This window comes from Epinephelus moara, chromosome 5 (assembly GCF_006386435.1).
Source record: "Epinephelus moara isolate mb chromosome 5, YSFRI_EMoa_1.0, whole genome shotgun sequence".
Taxonomy (NCBI): domain Eukaryota; kingdom Metazoa; phylum Chordata; class Actinopteri; order Perciformes; family Serranidae; genus Epinephelus; species Epinephelus moara.
Window position 1 is genome coordinate 19,870,723 of NC_065510.1, and position 21,053 is coordinate 19,891,775.

The 21,053-nt window shown below is 44.1% G+C and overlaps 1 protein-coding gene across 3 annotated transcripts in view; it reads right to left on the bottom strand.

Moving 5' to 3' along the window:
• The window catches only part of lef1 (lymphoid enhancer-binding factor 1), a 48,966-nt gene that overhangs the window by 15,867 nt on the left and 12,046 nt on the right, over positions 1–21,053 (bottom strand). For all 3 annotated transcript variants that reach the window (XM_050043879.1, XM_050043880.1, XM_050043881.1), the window contains exons 4-5: positions 5,660–5,792; positions 726–816 (exon numbers count right to left, since the gene is read on the bottom strand). In XM_050043879.1, the coding sequence (XP_049899836.1) occupies positions 726–816; positions 5,660–5,792 (224 nt within the window). The remainder of the gene's footprint in view (positions 1–725; positions 817–5,659; positions 5,793–21,053) is intronic.

The following is a 21,053-nucleotide window of genomic DNA, read 5'->3' on the forward strand; positions in this document are numbered from 1 at the left end:
ACCAAGAATCCAAGATCAGCACTTGGTTCATCAGGTGGGAAGTGTTCCTAAATTTAGAAAAGGTTCCTAAATCCAAAAATGGGCCAATATACTGTAGGTATTCAGATTCATGCAGGAGGGAAGCAGAAAGAGACTGTCTGAGCTTCAACTGTCGCCTGATCCTACACCTTACATCTGGCTTCACTCAGTGTATGCCTAAAGCCCCGTCTTTACAAACATCACGCTGACAGAGAAAGAGATACTAGAGGAAGAAGAAAGAGGGTAAGAGATGTTGAGAACAGGGGGAAAAGTACAGGAATGCCAGTGACAAGGATGCAGTCAAGAAAAGGAAGAAAGAAAAGCAGTGTAAAAGACACTGAAAGAAAAAAAGTAATTCGCAAACATAAAGTGACGCCCAGAGAGAGAAGTGCTTCCAGGAACCTTTGATGGGGGTTAAGCAGCCATATGGTTATGCAGGGGCATGCATGCGGTGATGTGTTTGACATGTGCTGGGCACACAGAGGAGCGGTGTGGCTGAAGCCGCAGCAGTAACAGCAGGAACAGCCAGCGGCAGACCTCCCTGTGTAGGCTGCTGCTGCTGCTGCTGCAGGCCAGCATTCCTCCATTCAGCACACAAAGCGAGCACAGCGTCTGTGTGCATCTGATGTGAAGAGACAGGATAGTAATTGCTCCTTGTTTACATGAAATCAACTGGGCATGCTCTTGCTTTTGTCTGTCTGACTCACCATCCCAGCGGTGGCGTGATCTGTCCGACTCCTCCAGGAGACAGGGAGTAGAAGTTGGGCATGTCTGGTCCAGAGTGATGCCTTGGCATTCCTAGACACACAACAATGGTACGCAACTGTTACAAAGTATTTGGGTTAAATTTTCCGCTTATAAATCTGCATCCAGTGGATCAAAGTACCGATCGAAATGCGCCCATAGCGATGAGAATCAAAGGCTGGCAAGCACCAAAAGTTAGAAGGTGTCCAAACTACAACAACACTTGTAGTACACAGAGTTTATTGTGAGACCAACGCATTTCAGCCTTAAGACATCATGAGGGTCACTGAAAAACAGATTGCAAAAAACATTTAAATAGGATACACAAGACAGAAATAAAATTGAAATAACCATACCGTACCTCATCACATTTGATTATTTTCTTCTATTATTTGAAACTTCCACACAGACAAAACAACCAACTGCCTCATATGAATCACTTGGGTTATAAACAAAAAACTCCAAACACTAAAACTAAAATTCTTCCAAAATGGAAGCATTAAAGGAGCAGTGAGTAGGATTTAGTGGTGTCTAGTGATAAGGATTGCAGATTGGAACCAGCTGAAACTTCTCATGTGCCAAACATGAACTCCTGGTTAGAATTCCAACAGTGTTCATTGTTCAGGAGGTTTTTAACGGGCGCCAAATTATCCGCAGAGGTCACTTCCTCTCCAAAACAACCAGACAAGGTGATTTAAATGGGTAAAAACACTGAATGAAGCAGTTTCACTTTCAAAATCAGTGTTTTTCTTGACGCTGTTGGCTTGTTGCAGGGGTGCTGCTAACGAAGGTGTCGAACGCAAATGGTCCCATCTAGAGCCAGTGTTTGGTTTGTCTGTTCTGGGCTACCGTTGAAACATGCCGGTGCAACATGGCAGTCTCCGTGGATGAGGACCTGCTCTGTATGTAGATATATACGGCTCATTGTAAGGTAACAAACACAATGATTCTTATTTTCAGGTGATTTTACACTTATCATATTATATTCCATTTCCACCAATATATCCCCCTAAATGCTACACAATGGATCTACGGTTCCTGAGAACAATAATTTCAAGTATTACAAGTTTTTATATGTTCACTCCTCCTCCATGCCTGCCTAAATCATGCTACCCTGTGAGGCAACTAGATTCAAAAGATCACAAAATCATGCGTGAATTCAGCTCTGATTTGCTACACAGCCTGCCCTAACATGCTCCCATGGTAGAAACATGATTGCCAAATCTGTACTGGTGGACACATTTCTGTCTCTACAAACACTACAAAGCACTTTACCAAAAGTTAGCATCAAACGATTTGTCAGGTTTTGTTAACATGTTCTTTGATCAGACATTTTCTGCTTAAAGTCATAACTTCGCCAATAGTACACCATCATATCATGGGCATTAGGTACGATTTATTCCATTAAAATCTATTACTCCTTTCCCATCCTGCTCCACTACAAGCCAAGGACGGTGCATGTGTCGAGGCTTGCACACACTTCCTGACCTCACATTATCAACCAGCAAGAAAAGGATAATATTTTCCCTGCTTAGCTCGAGCCCTTCCAGTGTGTTGCAGCGTCTTTAAGCTGGTTAATTGAGGCTTCCTCTTTGTGGCAGAGGCTGCAGCTTTCCCTGTAGACACAGGATTGACTTGGACTAACTGCCGGTGGATCTTCAGGACTAAGCTCCTCCATCTCCAGCTCGCCTGCTCCTACTGGGTTTCAAGGTCGAGGGGTCCCTTTTTGTTGGGAAGACTTAACTAAGAATGGAGCTGTAAGTTGACTTAAAATTTTTACAAAACCTGCAACAACTCACGTCTTCTTGTCTGACACCTATTTGTTTTTTATTTTGGAGCAAAGCAAGTCTGTAGATATCAGGAAATACAGTTCATACACATACAAGTGCAATGTGCCGACACAAGTGCTCAAACACACACACACACACACACACACACACACACACACACACACACACACACACACAGACACACAGACACAGACACACAAAGAAAAGAGGGCAAATGCCTCCAGATTAGCACCATCTTCTAATCCCTGCTGGAGCCAGCCTTTTCTCCCTGCCTCTATCTTTTCTCTTCTTCTTTCTCTCTCCAGGCTGTGGTCTGAAGGGGCCTCCCTCCTCGGAGAGGCAGGGCGAGCGGGGGGCTTATATCTCCAAAGCCAATGTTGCAACGCTGGATTCATAGCACGCATAGCACTACCCCCTGCCAACTAATCCACCACCTAACACTCCTGAGGGCCCTCCCGAGGGCAGAAGGAAAAGAGGCAAGGGGGTGAGGCGGTGAGGGAGGCGGAGAGAGCCCCAGCGTGTTAACCTTGTCGCTCACACCCCTAAGGTTCCTAATTACTCACTCCCCTATTCACACGTTCCCGTTGACGCCCAACAAAGCTTTGCATTTCCTCTCAAAACAAGCAACACCAGCGTGCTCCTCATTGTAAACTGGAAATAATCTATATTTAAATTCGTTTTCCTGTGTTTTATTTCAAGTTTTTTTTAAACAGTATACATGTAAGGTTCCAATGTAAAATATTCAAAGCCCCCCCTCCGCTCGACCTTCCATCCTGCATTGCGGCCCTGTGCATATTAGAGCTCATAATGAGAAAATCCATGATTGTTTTTCATAATTAACGAGCAGATCAAAGTCTGAGCCCACTAAGGAAGGCAGAGCAGCAAATGGTCGATATGAGGGAGCGAGAAAGGGAGAGGGACAGCAAGAAAGAGAATAAGAGAGATTTTAAGCATCTTCAGCTTAACTCTGCTGGTATACACACATGAATATGCCTAGGGAAATCATTTGCAGCTAATTCTGCAACTGGATCGCTTGGACATGGATTTCTGTTGAGCTTCGAGTGCAAAGATCAAATATAGTTTAAAAAAAAAAAAAAAAAGACCTCCGGGGGTCTTCCGTTCTTCAGTGTTTGTCAGAGACTCAGTGGATCTCTATGGACTGGCAAGACCAACATGAGGAGTAAAATGGAGAGCATTACTCCATAAATTGTTCTACATCACAACAAATTTCTGAAATGTAACGCATGCATGTGCGCACAGTGTATTTACTGCTTGGTTCCATGTCAACACAATTCTTTGCTGCTTCCTTTAGAAAAATATCCAACAAAAATGTGTCTGATGCATGATTCCTCTGACATATGTGGAGCACAGTTTCTTTATATGTCTCACTCCCTTCATCTCACTACGCTGTGTACTCAGTTCTACATTGTTATTTATAGCCGGTCCCTCAGAACCTCCCAGCCTCATCATCATCTTCATCATCGCCTACATCCTGTCTGATCCCTCTCCTCCTTTTCAACTGGCAGCCGCAGGAGAAGAAAGCCAGGAGAAGAGAAAAGGTGCAGGACAAAACTATGGCGGGGCCCACGTCTTTTTTTTTTTTCGCATTTGTGAGAAGCTGCCAAAGTCTCCAGCTGCGTGGGGCTGAGGAGCTCGTCCAAACTGCTGAGGAGCTCCTCTGCAGCTGTCAGAGCTGTAGCTTGATGTCGTTACTGAGAGGCAGAGGGTGCAGAGGGAGAAGGGCAGCGGAGCTCAGCGCGCCGTCCCACAGGCTGCTTCAAATGAGTTCATGCTTAGAGCTGATGGAGAGGATGACTTTGCTGTGACACATTTTGGTTTGTGTCTCTATTGATCCCTGACAGTGTTGGCACAAAGCGATGGGGAAAAAAGACTCAGGTAGTGCTTCAGTTTAATTCAGACTGAGTGCACTGTTCAGCATTATTGAAATATTTGGGATAAAATGACTCTTTATTACTGAATCTGCACAGCAAAGACAACGGCTTTAGCAACCGTGTTTAAGCCTGTGTCTCTGAGGATGATGTGGAAGACTTCTGAAAACCAGTTAAAATAAAATTTCACAGTGCACACTGACAAAATTTGATTCTGAAAATGTCTCCATTAAAGCTCTGCCAAGTAGCAACATGCAATCCAACCCATTACTACTTTTATGGCAACAAACAGGGTCTCTTTCTCTTTTATTGACTTCTATCAATTAAATCAGGTTGTTACTGTTTTAATCACCGACTCTAAATATCAATTGGAAGTTGTAAAAGCTATATGAGCACAAAAATTCATGTTTTCTTGGAGTTATTAGTGAGGATCATACCGCCACAGATACTAATCTTATTAAGCCGATCAGGTATTGTCCATTATGTGACCTATTACATCAAATACAGATTCTTCTTCTATGTTATCATAAAATTCAGTGTTTCTACTATCAGTTAGCAGCCTGGCATGACTTAATGAATAAAAGCATGTTTTATTCGGACTGTAGTCCCAGGCCTCACGTCAACATGGATAAAAACGATCACAATGAGTTCCACACAGTGAGTTAAACAGACACTACATTTGGGGAGAAGACAGCGCTGGTATCAGCTAGTGTTGTCACGATACTGGAATTTCTAACTTCTATACAATGCCATGACAAATATCAATATTTTAAACAATTCTTAATACCATGGGGTAAAATGACACTGAGGCTAGACAAGATAACATTTTAATTAAAAGATTAATACAACAAGTGGAAGAAGAATGACTGTACCAAACATTAACATTAAGAAAGAGTACTGGTGTATCGATACTGATGGAAATAAGTATTAAAAAATTGTTTAAATATCCTGAATCAATATGTATCCATTAGTTAATATTTTCTAATAACTCTAGTATTGGCATGAACCCTGAGTCTTTGGGGAGAAAAAGTAGTTCAAATTAGAAATGGAAAGAAAGGAGTTTTTGTCTATTTCAAAAATATTGCCACTACTTTGAATTTGTGAAGCAAAACGAGGACAAGAACATTGAGAATATCTGGTAACGTGAATCATTCACAAAGTTCTATTAACCTGCAGCTACACGGTTGTTGTGTTCAGATCTGCTTGGTCGGTCTTTACCTTGTTTGTTGTTGACGTCCTGGGGGTGAAGACCAGAATGGGATCCTGGGGCGAAGTGCTCGTCACTGTACGTGATCAGCGGGGTGAGTGGGTGGACTGCATGGGACGGCTGCACCACGGGGACTTTGTTGGACTGTGGAGAAAAAAAACAGGAAGATTTAAAAACAATATTAAAGAGGGCTGACATTACACATGAGCTTCAGCTGCATTACTCCATGCGCAGTATGGCCCTGTTCCCTGCCACATGATCCGGGGGACGTGTACGGCACATGTAGTGCAGGTGGTCTGCCTCCTTGTCGATGTAGCTGAAGCTTAATGATATGGCCATGAATTAAAGTAACTAAAGAACATTTCCTCCAATTCCTTCTCTTTTAGCAGCTTGAGCCCAGCACCTCAAAACTTTGTTTAGCCTAGGTCAGCAGGACCGAAAAACCTATTCCCTGAAGGAAGGGGGAAAAACAAGTCAAAAAGAGGTGCATGAGCATGTTTGAGACAGCAAAAGAGAGAAACAGAGCTGGAGCGAATAGGAGCGAGCGAGCGATAGAGCAAAGAGAGGGGAGAGAAAAGAGAGATTCGCAGGGTAGAGTTAGAGCAGAGGTCTTAGGCGGGAGATCAAAGGCAGTCATTAGCTGGTGAATAAGGGGAGTTCATTACAGAGCAAGAGCCGGGGGAAGGAGAGATGAGGGATGGAGGAGGAGGAGAAGGGGTTGGCTATGGAGAGAGAGAGAGAGCGCTAGTGAGACAGATGTCTGCAGCGGTACTTAATGCAGGGGTAATCACGTCAACAGTGGCCTGACCACAGGCCCCCCATCCCCGGCTGACTCACAGAGACCTGCCTCCTGACAACTAAAATAGACCGAGCCAGGCCCAAAAATCCCCGGCCCCAACCCCCAGCCAATAGCGCTTACATGCTTCAGCAGCAATGAACACATGGCAATGCTTAGGCATGCTAAATCTACTATTCACAATCTGAGCCCAGAGCAGAGTTGGAGTCAAAATATCACCTCCACAGGATATATGGCTAATCGGAGAGACGTCAGTTCAGTGTTGGGTGAGACACGTCTTCCACCAAAACAGCTCGCACAAGCTTCGAATCAAAGGGTTTCATGAAATTGTAATCAGATGCTCTCACAGGAAGAGTCACCTGATTAATAATGTTGTTGGAGATACTCATCTAAATTTAGTATGAGCATAAATTTCTGAGGACACGATATAACTGAGGGACCGTCCTTTATTAGAGCTCACTTTGTTGTCCTAGTGAGGTGTCTGCCAAGGTGACATTCCTGCAGTGCTAAGTGGTGATTGGTGCACACGCACACACACACACACACACACACACACACACACACACACACATATACACAAAACTCCTTAGACACAGGAGTGGCTGGAATGTCTGCGTTTCCCCCGAACCTCTCGCAGACTGGCACCGGACTCAACTTAAGACCCCCCTCTCCCTCTCCCCACCTTCTGGGAACGTCCAAAGCGGGAACACAAGGGGCAGTATGTGTGCTGTATGGGTGTTCCTCAGCCACATGATGCATCATCTGCATCAGACTCCTTATCGGGAATGGAATCTCATCTCCCAGGGCCAATTTCGATCCCAGGTCCTTTCTTGATTACGCCATCATCTATCCACATTGACGCATTTGAGATGGCAACACACTGCCCACAAACACGTCAAATCCTGCCTGGATGCTAATTCAGCCCTGATGTGGAGGCTTTTCACATTAGCCCAGTTGAGTGCTGGTCTCTGACCCCGGTGAACAAGAGTCAAAGGTGACGGGATAATCTGTGAGAGTGGGAGTGTCAGACCTCATCCTACAGAGGAAAGGTCTTATTAGTAAGGGCTGCTAACCCTAAAGCAGGGCTAACCAGGACCAGGGTGGCTGGGACATGCCTACACCAGAGGCTAAATGATAGCATTATCGCCCATATTATTTTACGCCTCTCCTCTCCCATTTGTTATCCTGTGGGAATGAGATAAGAACCTGAGGGATTATCATTTTAGCTGGAAGTCTTCTCCAACTTGTAGCACAGAGAAAATACAGAAAAAGTGAGCGGAAACCAAAAAGTTAGTCGCTCATACTTGTTCACACACATAAACTACGATACTGAAAAAATAAAAAAATAAAAATAAAAATATCATAAAAAGGTGATTGACTCCTGAGCACCCGGGAAAGCTAGAGGCTTCCGCCATAGAGAAGAAGTCCTCTTTTGTGCTTTTCCCAGTTACAGCTGTCAAATCCCATTTTTCTCAACTTCTTAATAAACTGCCTCCATTGTGGCAAAAATCCACCAGAGAAAAACCTGCAGGCCTCTGTGACCAATACACAATTTATGGCTATTTGGGTTCACATTTACATAAACTGCATGCCATAACTTAGCATGGTTTACTCTCGGAAGAAAAGGGAGAGCAAAGAGGCTTCTTGCATCTTCACATCTCTCTTTGATGGGGAAAACAATATCAGGGTTAGGTAAAAGTCTCACGTTTTGATGGTTAAGTTACGTGCCGGGAGCTGTCACAGAGATTTTAATTCCTCCAGGTGGAGACTTGTTGGCCTGCTGCGCCCACTTTGCAGCTCTTGGCAAGTTCACACACAGAAAGCACGACACCCTTTTACCAATTTCCTGGAGGAAGTAGTTGGAGACACTCAAGTGACCACAAGTGAGGGTCACGACACCTCGCTGCAGTCATCCCCCATCCTGATTCTGAAAGCCCTCAGCAGCAGCGGCAGCAGTGTTGCGACGGAGGGCGGCCATATTGGAGGTCCCTTTTATTGTATAGGAGAAATAATAGGCTTAGGATCTTTCTATTCATATTTTTCAGGGAGAGCGAAAGAGGAGAGGCGGCGAGGATTGAAAAGAAAACGTTCCATTTGGAATTTCATATCCAGGCTTGGCCGGCCCTTCTAAAGAACCCCTCAGATGTGGTTTTAAGAGAAATTCATTGTGCGGAACTGGAGCTGGCAGAAAGCCCTCCATGGAGGAGACACTCCAGTGTGTTTCAGCACGGGGAGCCAGTGACTTGGCGTGCTGTCTGAAATTGGGGGTGGGGAAGGGAAATGGGACGTTTCATTTTTGTTTTGTTTTGTTTTTTTTCTGAGGGAGGATTTTTCTGACGGCACGCCGGTGTCTGTGAGCTTGTATTCTGTCAGATTCCACCAGCATCCTGCCATGGTTTCTGAGCACGAGCGCGTGTGTTTGCATGTGTGTCTATGTGGTATATGCAATAACTATCCCTGCAATATTGCCTTTTTAGCAACTCTCTCCCTCTCTCCCCTCACAGCACGGCTTTTGTACTCCACTCAATTATACCACTTCTGCAGAGTGGAGTGGAAAAAAGGGAAAGCGGGAATTTTATAATAATCACTTCCCACTTCTGTAATTTATATGCAATGAGGACTCTTCGCGCCTGCAGCTACAATCAAGTGTGTAGAAACCATGTGAGGTGTTTCACAAACAGCTGGGGAGATGGCAGCTCAAGTGGTGGCTATGGATTCCCATGCTGCTAAATCTTTTCACTCAGATCCCCTTCTCACCCCAAAAACCCAACCTAACCTACTCACAGGATTTTCTGCAGTGTAGAGGAAAAGGATGCACCACAAAAAAAAATAAAAATAATAATAATAATAATATATATATATATATATATATATATATATATAGCAATAACGAGGCCAAGCATATTAACAGGAGAGAAAAAAGATGAGGCAAGAAATTGTTCTGTGATTGCAACCAGTATTAAAGAGTTTAGTGTACATTTTCAATAAAATGTTGATTGCCATCATCTGAGAGAATCACTGAAAATAACTATGAATCACTGGCAGGGAGCACACGCCCACCTCGGACTGTTTAAATACAGTCTTCGGCTACTGTTTCCACTCACAATGTGATCATAAAGGAGACAAGATTACAGATGGAAAGCCTCTGTAAATGCCGAAAGTTGAAGGATGAAACAAGGGTGTGCCCGCTACAGAAATCCTACAGAGTCACCATCAGACCAGGTGTTCACTCTCAGGTGTGTTTGTGTGCAAGCTGTCCGACCTTTTACCAACAAAAGTGAGCAAACATTCTCCCATAGTGGCTTTACAGCGCAGAAAAGAAAAGGGACTGTACCTCCCTCCTCCCTTCCCTCTTTACCAAAACCAGTGGAGACCAACCTGAGGAAGCTTAAATAAATAACCAATTACCATTCGCAGAGCGGGTTGAACCCCACCAGCTTCAAGTGGAGTGCTAAAAATGGAATGTTTTATTGGCAGGATGGCCCCTCGGCCAGGGGGCTTAATGTAACGAAACCCAATTAATGGAGAAGAAAGCCGGGCCGCCAGCAAGCGAAGGAGCGCCACGCGCCCGGGGTAATGAGACGAACAAGCGAAGCCAACCATAGGGACAGGAGTGGAGGAGGCTACAAATAACAGGAAAAGCCTACCCTGGAGAGACATTTACATCTGTGAAGCCCCCCTCAATCTCTCCTTCTCCCCCCCTCCTTTCATTTCAATCATAAATCCTGCGTGCTTTTCAGAGTCCAAAAGTTGAGGAGAAGCGGTGACACTGTAGGCCGATGACAGTAAAATGGGAAAAACACAAATGTATAAATGGATAGCACAAACTTAAAGCAGATTGGCGTTTAGTAAATAACTTAGATAACAGACATATATGTACCACATATGCAGTAGCTAAGTTGCAGCACAAATTTATCATGCGAGGAAACGTCACGCTGTCCTCTAAATGCCACCGTTACACCCACACAAGCCACACGTACACACGCCACATTAACCACACATGACCGACACATGCCACTGTATTAAAATGGGACACGGAAAAGGCACATAGACATGCTGTAAAATACAGTCATGGTACATGGTGACGGGATCAGAGACTGCAATAACCACGCATTTAATGAATTTAACACATACATGCTACATATGCACACAAAGGAGCTATTAACAGCTGACTGTCTTCTTCCCCACCACCACCAAGCACAAGTGAATAGAACGAGGTGGATTACCCATCATCCTTCAGTTGGCATGAAGAGCGTGTGCTCCAAGCAAACCAATCACGCTAGCGCTCATGCTGACATTCTGAACGTGCAAAGGAGATAATTTGTGTGAAATATGCCTGCCCCAGATGAAAAGACTTTATCCGCTTCTTAAAGTGTTCAACTCTTAATTTCTATATGTTGCGGAGCTATAAAAAAAACTGAGGGAAGAGCAACAGAACATTAGAAATGATACAGTTGCTATTTTTCTTCCGTGTTAAGCCACAGTGAGTTAAGTTGAAACAGTGAAGTACTGTGATAACAGCCGGTCTGTTTTTAAAGAGTTCAGGCTTTAGAAAGGTCACGCAAGAGGTCACGGAGGTTTGAATTAGAAGCTGCAGTATGTGGTTGGGCAAGAGTTCAGTATCACTGTGTTAAATCATGCCACAGATACAGTGTTGTTTTACAAAATAACTTACTGTAGTCATAATTATTGTTTTAATGCAAAATGTAACTAAAAGAATTATTTTCTATATTTTGGTAATTGTCAAAAATTCCCATGATAAGACCAAATAAACAGCAACTTGTTATTCAAACTCTCAGTACCTCAATAATAGAGGTGGGACTAAGCTATTATTTTGCAAATCACAAGTAAGTCTAGTCCTTGCACTTGAATTCCAAGTCAAGTCCCAAGTCAAGACAGACAAGTCCCAGGTAAAGTCCAAAGTCCTATACTTGAGTTCGGTTCATAAAGCCCTCTTCACCAAATGTAATGCCGTTTTAACATAAGAGTTAGGATACGTTAAATTACCAAAGCTGTTGCGTACTTTCAAAAATTTTGTTGGAAATTGTTGCGTCTTCGTCTGTAATTTTGGACCAACCGATTTTGTGTACTGCAATGAATTTTTTACCACCATTCAGTTTTTGTACGCAATCAAAATTATCTTTGGTATCATTTTTTCCAACTGGCGCTCAGTAGCGTAACGTTAGTTCGTCATGGTTCTCCTCTGCAACTTGACTGGATGCTGTCAGATTGGTCCCAACAATCTGAATCAAGTGGATCATCTGGGGAGTTAAGTGTCGACTCGCTGGGAATGAATAGAGTTAACGTTGGTTGATTCAGGAAATGAAGGGAAATAAATAGATACATGGCGTCTTTTTAAATAACACTTTTTAATCCTTAAGTTTGGGGGGGAGTTGTCAAGTATTTTCAAGTCAAAAGACTCAAGTCCATGCAAGGTCACAATCATTGCTGTTAGAGTCCATGTCGAGTTGGAAGTCTTGTTCATTTTGTCAAATCTGAATCTGCTTTTACGACTGGAACCTCCCGTCTACAACGGGCTTGAGACGCACCCTTGTTGAGGACTTGCCTCAGATTCCGGAGTTACGCTCTTATCCTGAAGCCTCCTTAAGGAATCTGATCCCGTTTGATTCGGTGGTGGAAACCTCTTGCGACCGCATGCCTTTGCTGACGTCTACCCAGCAGGATTCGAACCCTGGGCCTTCTGCATGGAAGATGAGGGTTCTAACCATTATCAAATTTGTGACTTGAGTCTGACTCGAGTACAAGTCATGTGACACAAGTCCACATCTCTGCTCAATACTCTACCCATTTGTTCCTACTGAAGATGAAAATCTTAAAAAAAGGTCACGAGTTAATACCTTCACTTTTAAAAATACGCTAATTTAATACGTTTTTGGAAAATATGACTCAAACAGGAGTAAACAGTGCTTGGGACTATTTTCTGTGGCGAATTAATACACATGAGTATTTTGGCAGCAGGACGATGTATGTTAGACTTCATCAAAATAAACTGCAGTGCCCATGCTCACTGAAAATTAAATCAGTCAGTGCAACATAGTGTTTTTCATATGGTTTGCTACTACTTTGTAGGTGTGTGAATCACCAGTTTCATCATATTTAGGAAGGAGGTGTGCTTAGACAGGGAATTTTAAAATAAGGGTCCTTAAAGTCCTTTAAGTGTTTTATAAAATTAGACTATTTTTATATGTAATTCTACATTCTTATTTATATTGTTAAATAACTATTTAGGAAGAACTGAGATATTGATCCCCATAATTAGCTATATTAGCACGCTCTGATGTGGTATGTCCTGAGCATATAATGACAGGCTTCATGTTTCTTGGCCACATGAAGGACTGTTGTCATTTTCACACTGTCTAAGCATTAGGTGGAAGTTGATCAGCTCCAAGTGGTGGTCGGCTCCTCCACTGTTGTATTTGCAGAGTGTGTGTGTGTGTGTGTGCATGTGTGTGTGTGTGTGTGTGTGGTGGAGGAGTAATGGGGGTTGGGCCGCAGCTCTGGCAGAGCCCTGGGCGAACTGCAGGATGTTCACCTTGCGGCGGGGCACAGGGCTCATTATCACCGCAGGACCTGGTCACATCAAAGGACTGAGGAAAGGGCAAACATTCTGCTGAAGTGCCACTGTCAGCAGGCCTGCGAGCGCACACGCAAACACATACACAAAAGGCAGACCGCACACACACTCGAGCACCCACTAGGCATCACCCCCACAAAGAACATGGCTGCTCTCTGCAGCTCCATCACTTGCCTTGGATCTTTTGAGACATGCTAAGCAAAAATCCCAACAACACCTCAGATAGCACAGAACTGGGCCATTTCTCAGCACCGGAAGCAGAAATGAGACATAAGCACAGCTACCTGGTGTATCTGGACACTGTCAGTGCGTCTAACGGTATTAAAATCTGAGTCATAGAGCCTTCAGCTGCGTCATTTACCTGATCAGCTGTGTGTTTCAAACCAGGGGCGATGTTAATGTTGGGGGCCCTATGTTTGAACTCAGCTGTTAAAAGCTGACCACAAGCAGAAAATGTTTGGAGCACGCTTTATTTTTCTTCCTGAATCAATCGTCATCCCTCTCCAGCAACTATTTATAGCAACCCTGCTGCTGCATTAACACACTGCATGATTTATCATTAGAAGCCAGCTCTGGTCTGCTGAGTAGCTGCATTCATGCCAGGCAGCACGGTGGTGCCAACATCCACATTCAACAACAACAACACTCGAGAGGCCCTGAGAGATGTACACAAATAAAATCGCAGCACAAGCTAACTTTGTGTGGCAAGCACGCTAAAACCTTAGCCTCTGCACAATACCAGAGACGGAGAGAAAGAGGGAGAGAAAATGCAGTGCAGAATGGGGGAAAAGTGCTGATGAGTTGCCTTATGCAGGAGCTTCATAGATCCGTCGAACAAGAGCGGATTTGCCTGCTACACCTAGATAGTGTTTCCCCCCCTCAGCTTTCGCCCAGGTATTCTGGGCATGAATGGCTGTCAGTTTGGATTTGGGAGCTCAGCGTTGAGGGGGAAAATAGAGTCTGGTGGGGGTCTTTGTGTGTCTCTACCTGTGGAGACGAGAGCTAGAGACAGTACTCTTCTCAATAAGCTCCAGCTAGCTCCGATGCAACATTGCACATTACATCAACGGAAAGGAAGGGGTAAATATTAGCATTGCAAGCTAGCAGGGAAAAGCTGAACGAAGGCAGACAGCAGTGGGCTGTAGAGGCGCTGCCGTGTTTTTGCGGGGACGGTTTTCAATGGCACACACTAGGAAAATGTGGATAGGGAGGTGATTTGAATGAGAGCTGCTTCTGCCTGAGCTGTAGAGAGTATTGACCTAGTTTTCCTTCTGTATTTCACTCAGACAGATGCACACCCACCGACACAACGTGTAAGAATAGAAGGAATAAAAATATTGATGGGCTGGTGAGCCCGAGTCATTGACGACTTAATGTAACAAAAATAAAACCCACTGAGAAATGAATTAAATTTGTAAACAGAGAACAACCTTGTGATAGGGTAACCTAGTATGTGGGTTACGTAATGCTTGAAAAATTGCAGGTCACAAGAAGCCCCATTGCCTCAGGTGTCATGACACCTGTGTCCCGGCTTTGATCTGAACTTTTGACCCCCGTAGTCACATGATCAACATGTTTCTCACCTCAGTGAGCCACAGAGCTTGAAGCTACACACATTCTGTGTCTTTTGACTCCAAAATCATTTTGACATAATTCGACAAACAAGCAGACAAAGCTGTGTTTTTCTTTATGTTACAAAGTATATGGACCGTTTTGGTCCTGGTCATAATGAGACAAGGTTTATGCCACAGTGCTAAGAAGCCTTCATGGTTGTGGATCACATTGCAAACCTTTCGGCTCATTCACATTATAGACCATACAACAATACCAGCAGCCCACTGTTTGGGTGTGATTCCACGTTTTAAGGGATTAACTGGTAAAGACTACCAACAACTGCCTTTCAGCCTGGAATTAGTCATTAATCAAACCACACATTTTAGGGTTTCTTTCCAGCCAGGCGCACACGCCCCTGTAAAGATCTGAATGAGAAGCACAAAGCTATTCAAATCTGATCCCCTCCGAACAAATGGCTTTTCTCCATCCCCACAGAAGCGGGGAACACTTCAAGAACCTCTCCAAGGATCTGAACGGTCACACGAAGACTCCGCCCCATCAATTAGCTCTGTGGCAGGGTTTTTTGTGGGCTTTAATACAAACAAAACAATGACCATGTACAACATGGCAACGGACAACGTCTGCTTATCCCTTGATACCTCTAAAGAAATGGTAATAGTGAATTTCTGGAGCACAAAAGGGGCTCCTTAGGCTCAGGGCATATGGTTACAGCAACATTACAGGGCACACTCGTGCACCTGATGCCACAAATCTGAATGACAAGCCATACAATGAACACACCGGGGTTGTAATTCAGATGGATTTATTCATAGTGGATTGCTCATATGTCTTAACATAATCTCAATCGTATATTAAGAAAGCAATGTCAAATTAAATGAGCTTAAAGCTGTGACATCTTTGAGTAGCTTGAACAAAATTTCTTCTTTAGGTGTCAGTTACGTAGAACTGAAACAATTAGCTGATCAACTGAAAGCTCGTTTTTGTTATATTTTAAGTAAAAGTGTCAAACATTCAAATGTGAGAATAAAATGTCTGTTTTATATGTATGACCGTGAACTGAATTGCTTTGAGGTTTTTTGTTGGTCAGATAAATAAGCAATGTAAATATGCCACATTTTGTATTTTAGACTGCAAATTCTGGCAAATGTCAAAATGACACTTGTCCAAATATCTAAATCATACAAATGGGCATAGGAAAATACCATAAAAGGCTGCAGCATGTGGCTACTATCAATGTATACCTCTAATGCCTATACCGGTAACTCTTATTGAATGAAGGCAAGACATAGTAAAATGTTGGATATTTGGTTTTATGTAGTGAAAGTTCTGAGCTATTCAGATAACTGCTGGGTGCGTCAACATGTGAATGATCAAATTAAACTGTCTTTCGTTTACTGTATCACCTTAAGATGAGTTCATGTTAAGTTCTGTTATAATTGTGTTTGATCATGTTCGCGCATCTTTACAATCACGGGAAGCATAATTTATGAAGCACAGCTTGAAGTACCAATATCTAGCATGGCAGTAGTAGGCTTTAGTAATCCTAGAGTTGTAATCCCAGAGACTTTAATAACCTGTTTTCACCATAGACTGTAAAAATAATGAGCGTAGCGAAGCTTTGAGTTGGGCATCTCGGCCGTCATCATCGTGAAATTTTTGAGTCAGAAGTGACCATATTTGGATGAGAGGGTGGAGCTGAGGAGAAACGAGGGGTGAATCTGACTCAGGAACTGCGATGACACCTTGCAGACAGCCGGTCACTAGAAGTGGCCACGCCCTTAATTATGCCTAACTTTAGGCCTTAATAAAAATGTGAAATGGTGAGTTATATAAAAAAAATCATCCCTGTATGGTTTTCATGAATGTTGAAATTAGCTATACAGGCCAAAACTGTTTTATGCACCAGGCTGTAAACATGTTTATTTCTGCTGCAAAGTTGGTCTATGGAGACTGACTTCTTCTTGGAGCCAGCCTCAAGTGGCCATTAGAGGAACTGCAGTTTTTTTAGCACTTCCAAGCTGGCTTCATTTATCAGTTCCAGAGATTGCCGCTTGTTTTTCACCCTTTCACAAGGTGGACCCACATTAAACAGGCTACATAACCACTGTTGAACTTTTCAAATAAAAGTCAAGCACAACCTTTTCTCTATATCACTGCTTCAGCGCGTAAGGAGTGTCAGTGTGTGCAATGAGAGAAATGCAAATGAAGATTTGTGGTGCGGGGGCGCGGTGGGCACTTCCATTTCCCCCATCTTTCATCTCAAAAGATAGATACAGTGGGGGTGGATTGATTTGATGTTTTGATGCATTGTTTGATGACGGGCAGCTCAAAGTGGAGGATGCCTCTGTGATGTCTCTCCATTGGAGGACATGAAAAGCGTCACCTGGCCCCTGAGCCGAGGGGTTATGGCTGCTAGTGGATTTAAGGGCTCCTGCTGAGCTGGACGGTGGCTCCATTGATGCCACATAATCCATTCAGCGTGACCTTTATATTTTTAGAGTCAGCTCCACTTCCCTGTCAGCCTGCCTTGTTAAAACTATCGCAGACATCAAGGTCCTGATCAACTACGTTCTATTATAACAGGACGGTATATCTAATTTATTCATTGTGTACATCCCACGAGGAAAATAAGTGCCTTCAATCACCGACCGAGCAGTTGGATGATCAAAAGAAACATGGAGCACAAGGCGAGCTCATCAGATGAACAAACACATTCTTGCTAGATATCTTTGTGGGTTTCATCATCCTGCATCAAGTGACTGCTGACGAAAAAAACAAAGCCTTGTTCTCATCCCTGTGACATCAGCTCTTACAGACAGAGCAGGGGAAGAATCAAAGCTCAGGCAATCATATATTTCCAATTAAACACTAATAATGTGAATCTCTAATTTCTCCTCTGCCCTCCATCCAACCTCCAATTAATTGTTTCTAAAACCCCAAATGAAAATATCATAGCTTAAAAAAAGTCTTACAAATAAATAATCTCATAACGTACGCTAGGTGGTATTAGTCATGAGCATCAAACTCCTACCACGTTCTAGATTTGCCTAAACTAGGAGCAGACATAATTGGGATAAATCTCCTCAGTAAGCCACATAAAAAAAAGCAGAAGGGTGTAAATTGTTACACTGCTGCGTGTTAAGACACTGAAACAGTTGCACAGATCAGACGAACTGCAGCAGCAGGGAAAGAGCAGCATTCAGCTCTGCTGTTTTCCTCTGTGACTTGGGGCCACTGAGTTTTTCTCCAGCCATAGTAAATTGGGCGCCTGGGGCAGGAGCCTTGGCCAAGCTTGCATTTCGGAGCCGACTGTGGAGGGCATGAGGGATAGAGATATGGCACTGGAGGGGGGACAGGACGGTGGATAGTGGGGGAGGACTGGAAGCGCAGTGGAGGTGACATTACGCACGTTTTAACACAAAAGAGACCTGGCTCGTTAGCACACTAACTAGGAAGCTCCATGGCAATCAGTGCTTGTCATTCTTTCTGTTCTCTCTATCCACCTCGTCATAAATATGGCTACATCTGCAAGTGTAATCACTCCATTGTACTCTGATTTTCTGCTCTGCTGGACAGCAGCATGGCAGCCTGCTTTTCAGCACCTCTCCCTCTTCCCTCGATCCCCTCCTTTCCCTCAAGTGCCCTCGCCTGTTCCTGGCTACTCCTTTGCTGGTGAGGCCGGTGTGTCTCGCAGATTACAGAGCTCCGGTCGCTCAGGTAACAAGAGTCACTAATCTGGCTGGGGTTGAATTACACATAATTGCCTCGGCACCATGATTGATTTCAGCCCTGGAAAGGAAAAGACGACGGCTCCCCCCCAAAAAACACCCCCCACCTCCCTCCCTGCCTCTCTCCAGCGCTCACGAGCGGCAGCCAAGACTCTCCATCTAGTAGGAGGCAGGAGGCTTTGAAGAGATCAAAGCCAAGGCCGGGAGCAGTTGCGCGCCCTGGGAATACGGGAGAGAGGCTTTCTGCTCCTCAGCCCTATTTTCTAGCGTCATGTCGGATTGCAGCTGTATTGCATTTCGCCAGTTTTCTTAATGCTCTTGGTTTTGACTTTGACATCAGTGATCCCCCCTCGGTTTCTTCAAAAACAAGGGGGGAGGAGAAAAAAAAAAGAAAGTGACTGAGAAAGAAAGAGAGAGAGGGGGAAGAGAAGGAAGGAAAGAAAAGAGAGGGGGGTAAAGAGATCTACAGACTGATTTTTATTTTCACAACTCTATAATTGGCCAGTTCAAAGCAGAGGAGGGGAGAATGTAGCATTTGTTTTCAATTCTGCAGCCGATATGAAAGGAGCGACAAACTTTTATGGGTTTCCCAAAAATTAAAGACAGGCTTTTTTTTCACAGTCAAAGAACAGCGTGTTTTTTATGGCCGAGACCACACAAAATGAACTGATAGCAAAGCCCTCCTCTTTGTCCTCCCACAGAAAGCTCAACAGTGTGGTGTAGCTCTCACACTCATGCATGTGTGTTTGTGCGTGCGTGCGCGCCAAGTCTCAATCGGGCACCCGTTTAGTGTAGTTGGAAATTGTTAGACAGGGAGAATGTGGTGCGATGTTTAGCGCAAAAACACAAAAGGAGGCACGAAGAAAGCTACATCCATCCATTCATTTAACAGCTCTGCTAATAAAGCCTGGTGGCGAGAAGGCACCCTTTGTACTGTAACTATGCAGGCCCTATACCAACCTCCTACACTGGGGACCATTAATATTTCAGCGCTGTCAGATACACATTGCATGTGAGCCTCTTTAGCACTCACACCCACAGCAGAAAGAAATAATGAGCTTCTGAAAAATATGAAACAGCAAAGAGAAAGGAGGGAGGGAAAGAGCGCGCCAGAGACTGACCAACTTCATACAAAACAGAGCAGCTATTGATCACAGCTCTATTTCTTAGCTGGACAAAGTGAGGGCTGTTTGAGCTTCTCTGAAGTCTGGACACAGCCGGCAGGATTTGCACCCATGTTTCACTCCTGTGGTCCTATTGTTCCTCTTGCTGCAGTTTACTAGCTGGAACACTGCTCGCCTCTATATAGACCTACAAGCTGTCAAGATGAAGTCAATAAAGCTATTCATGTTTTGACTTATTTCATGACTGCATCAGCGAGGTGCTGAGATCAGCTTTGAAGGACTGCTGTCAAGCTTCGGTCATGGATTAAAGACTGACCCCGGTCAATGAAGCGCTGTAAATGTATTTACCAAATAATGACTGTAAAACTACTTTTTGAAGCCAACAAAACATCTTTGCCAAGAGTAGGGCTGGGTATTGGAACTCGATACCTTTAAGGTATCGACCGAAATAACCCAGTACCAAGTGGCGTCGAAACTTCTCCAGCCAAACGACACCTGCATTTGATCCCTTTTGCACCCAAGTCTAGACAAAAAAATCTCTTTGTATGGTTCTGCTCCCAGGCAATCACCACAAGCATTCTTTGATTCAATCTGATATGCCCACCACCGCAGCGGCTACAACTCGTACAGTCTGTCATGTGGTGAAGTCGAGTGCCGTGTGTTTGATGGAGTTGGCAGATCAGCGTGCTGAGATGCCAACAAAACATTCAAAAGTATGGGAACACGCCTGTGGCATGTTACGCAATTGAATGCCTCCATTCACATGATGGGTACTGGATAATGCAGAAAAAAAAATGTATCAAATGAAGGACTCTGTTGGTATCATTTCAAGGGTACTGGGACTGTAATTTTTTAAATGATACCCAGCCCCGGCCAAGAGACAACCACGTCCCACACTGTCCCATTAACTAAGCACAGTCATAACATCACCAACAGTTACGTCAGTCGCACAACATATTGACAAAAACACTCTCACACACGCACACACCACCCTCTAGTCTCCATTTCTGATCCGCCCTTACAGGAAGTCCACACCCAGGCCATTCAAACAGAACTGGGCATAAGGGACAACCTTGGCAAGGCCCTCCACTGACCCCTGGAGATCAGCGGCAGGCTGCTGGTGAAGAGTGAAGTCCCCTGAGCAGGTGTTGTGGGCCTGAGTGGCGGCCTGTCCGGGAAAAGCCTGACTGGCTGGCTCCAGGCAGCGCTGCTTGATTGGTTAAGCTTCATCCAATTCAGAGGGAGGACGGGGAAGCGAAGAAAAGTGTCATCATCTATGAGTGCTTCGCTCTGAGCGGTAACACATGCCCAAAATAAACATCAACCGGGGTTAAGTGTGCGCCTGCATGTCACGCTCACAACCATGACACTCCCAATTGCTTTTCTCACACACATACAGCAACACACATTTCGCCATTTAATGATTAAGTTTTGCCTTTCATCTGTGTCACTTAATTTTAAAATGGAAACAAACAGAAAGAAGTCAGAGGTTTGTGATTAAATCTACTGCCTGCTCTTTTTCTTTTTGTTGTTTTCTGATGCAATTGATGACCTTTAAATTGCGTTAATGTGTTCAAATAATGAAAA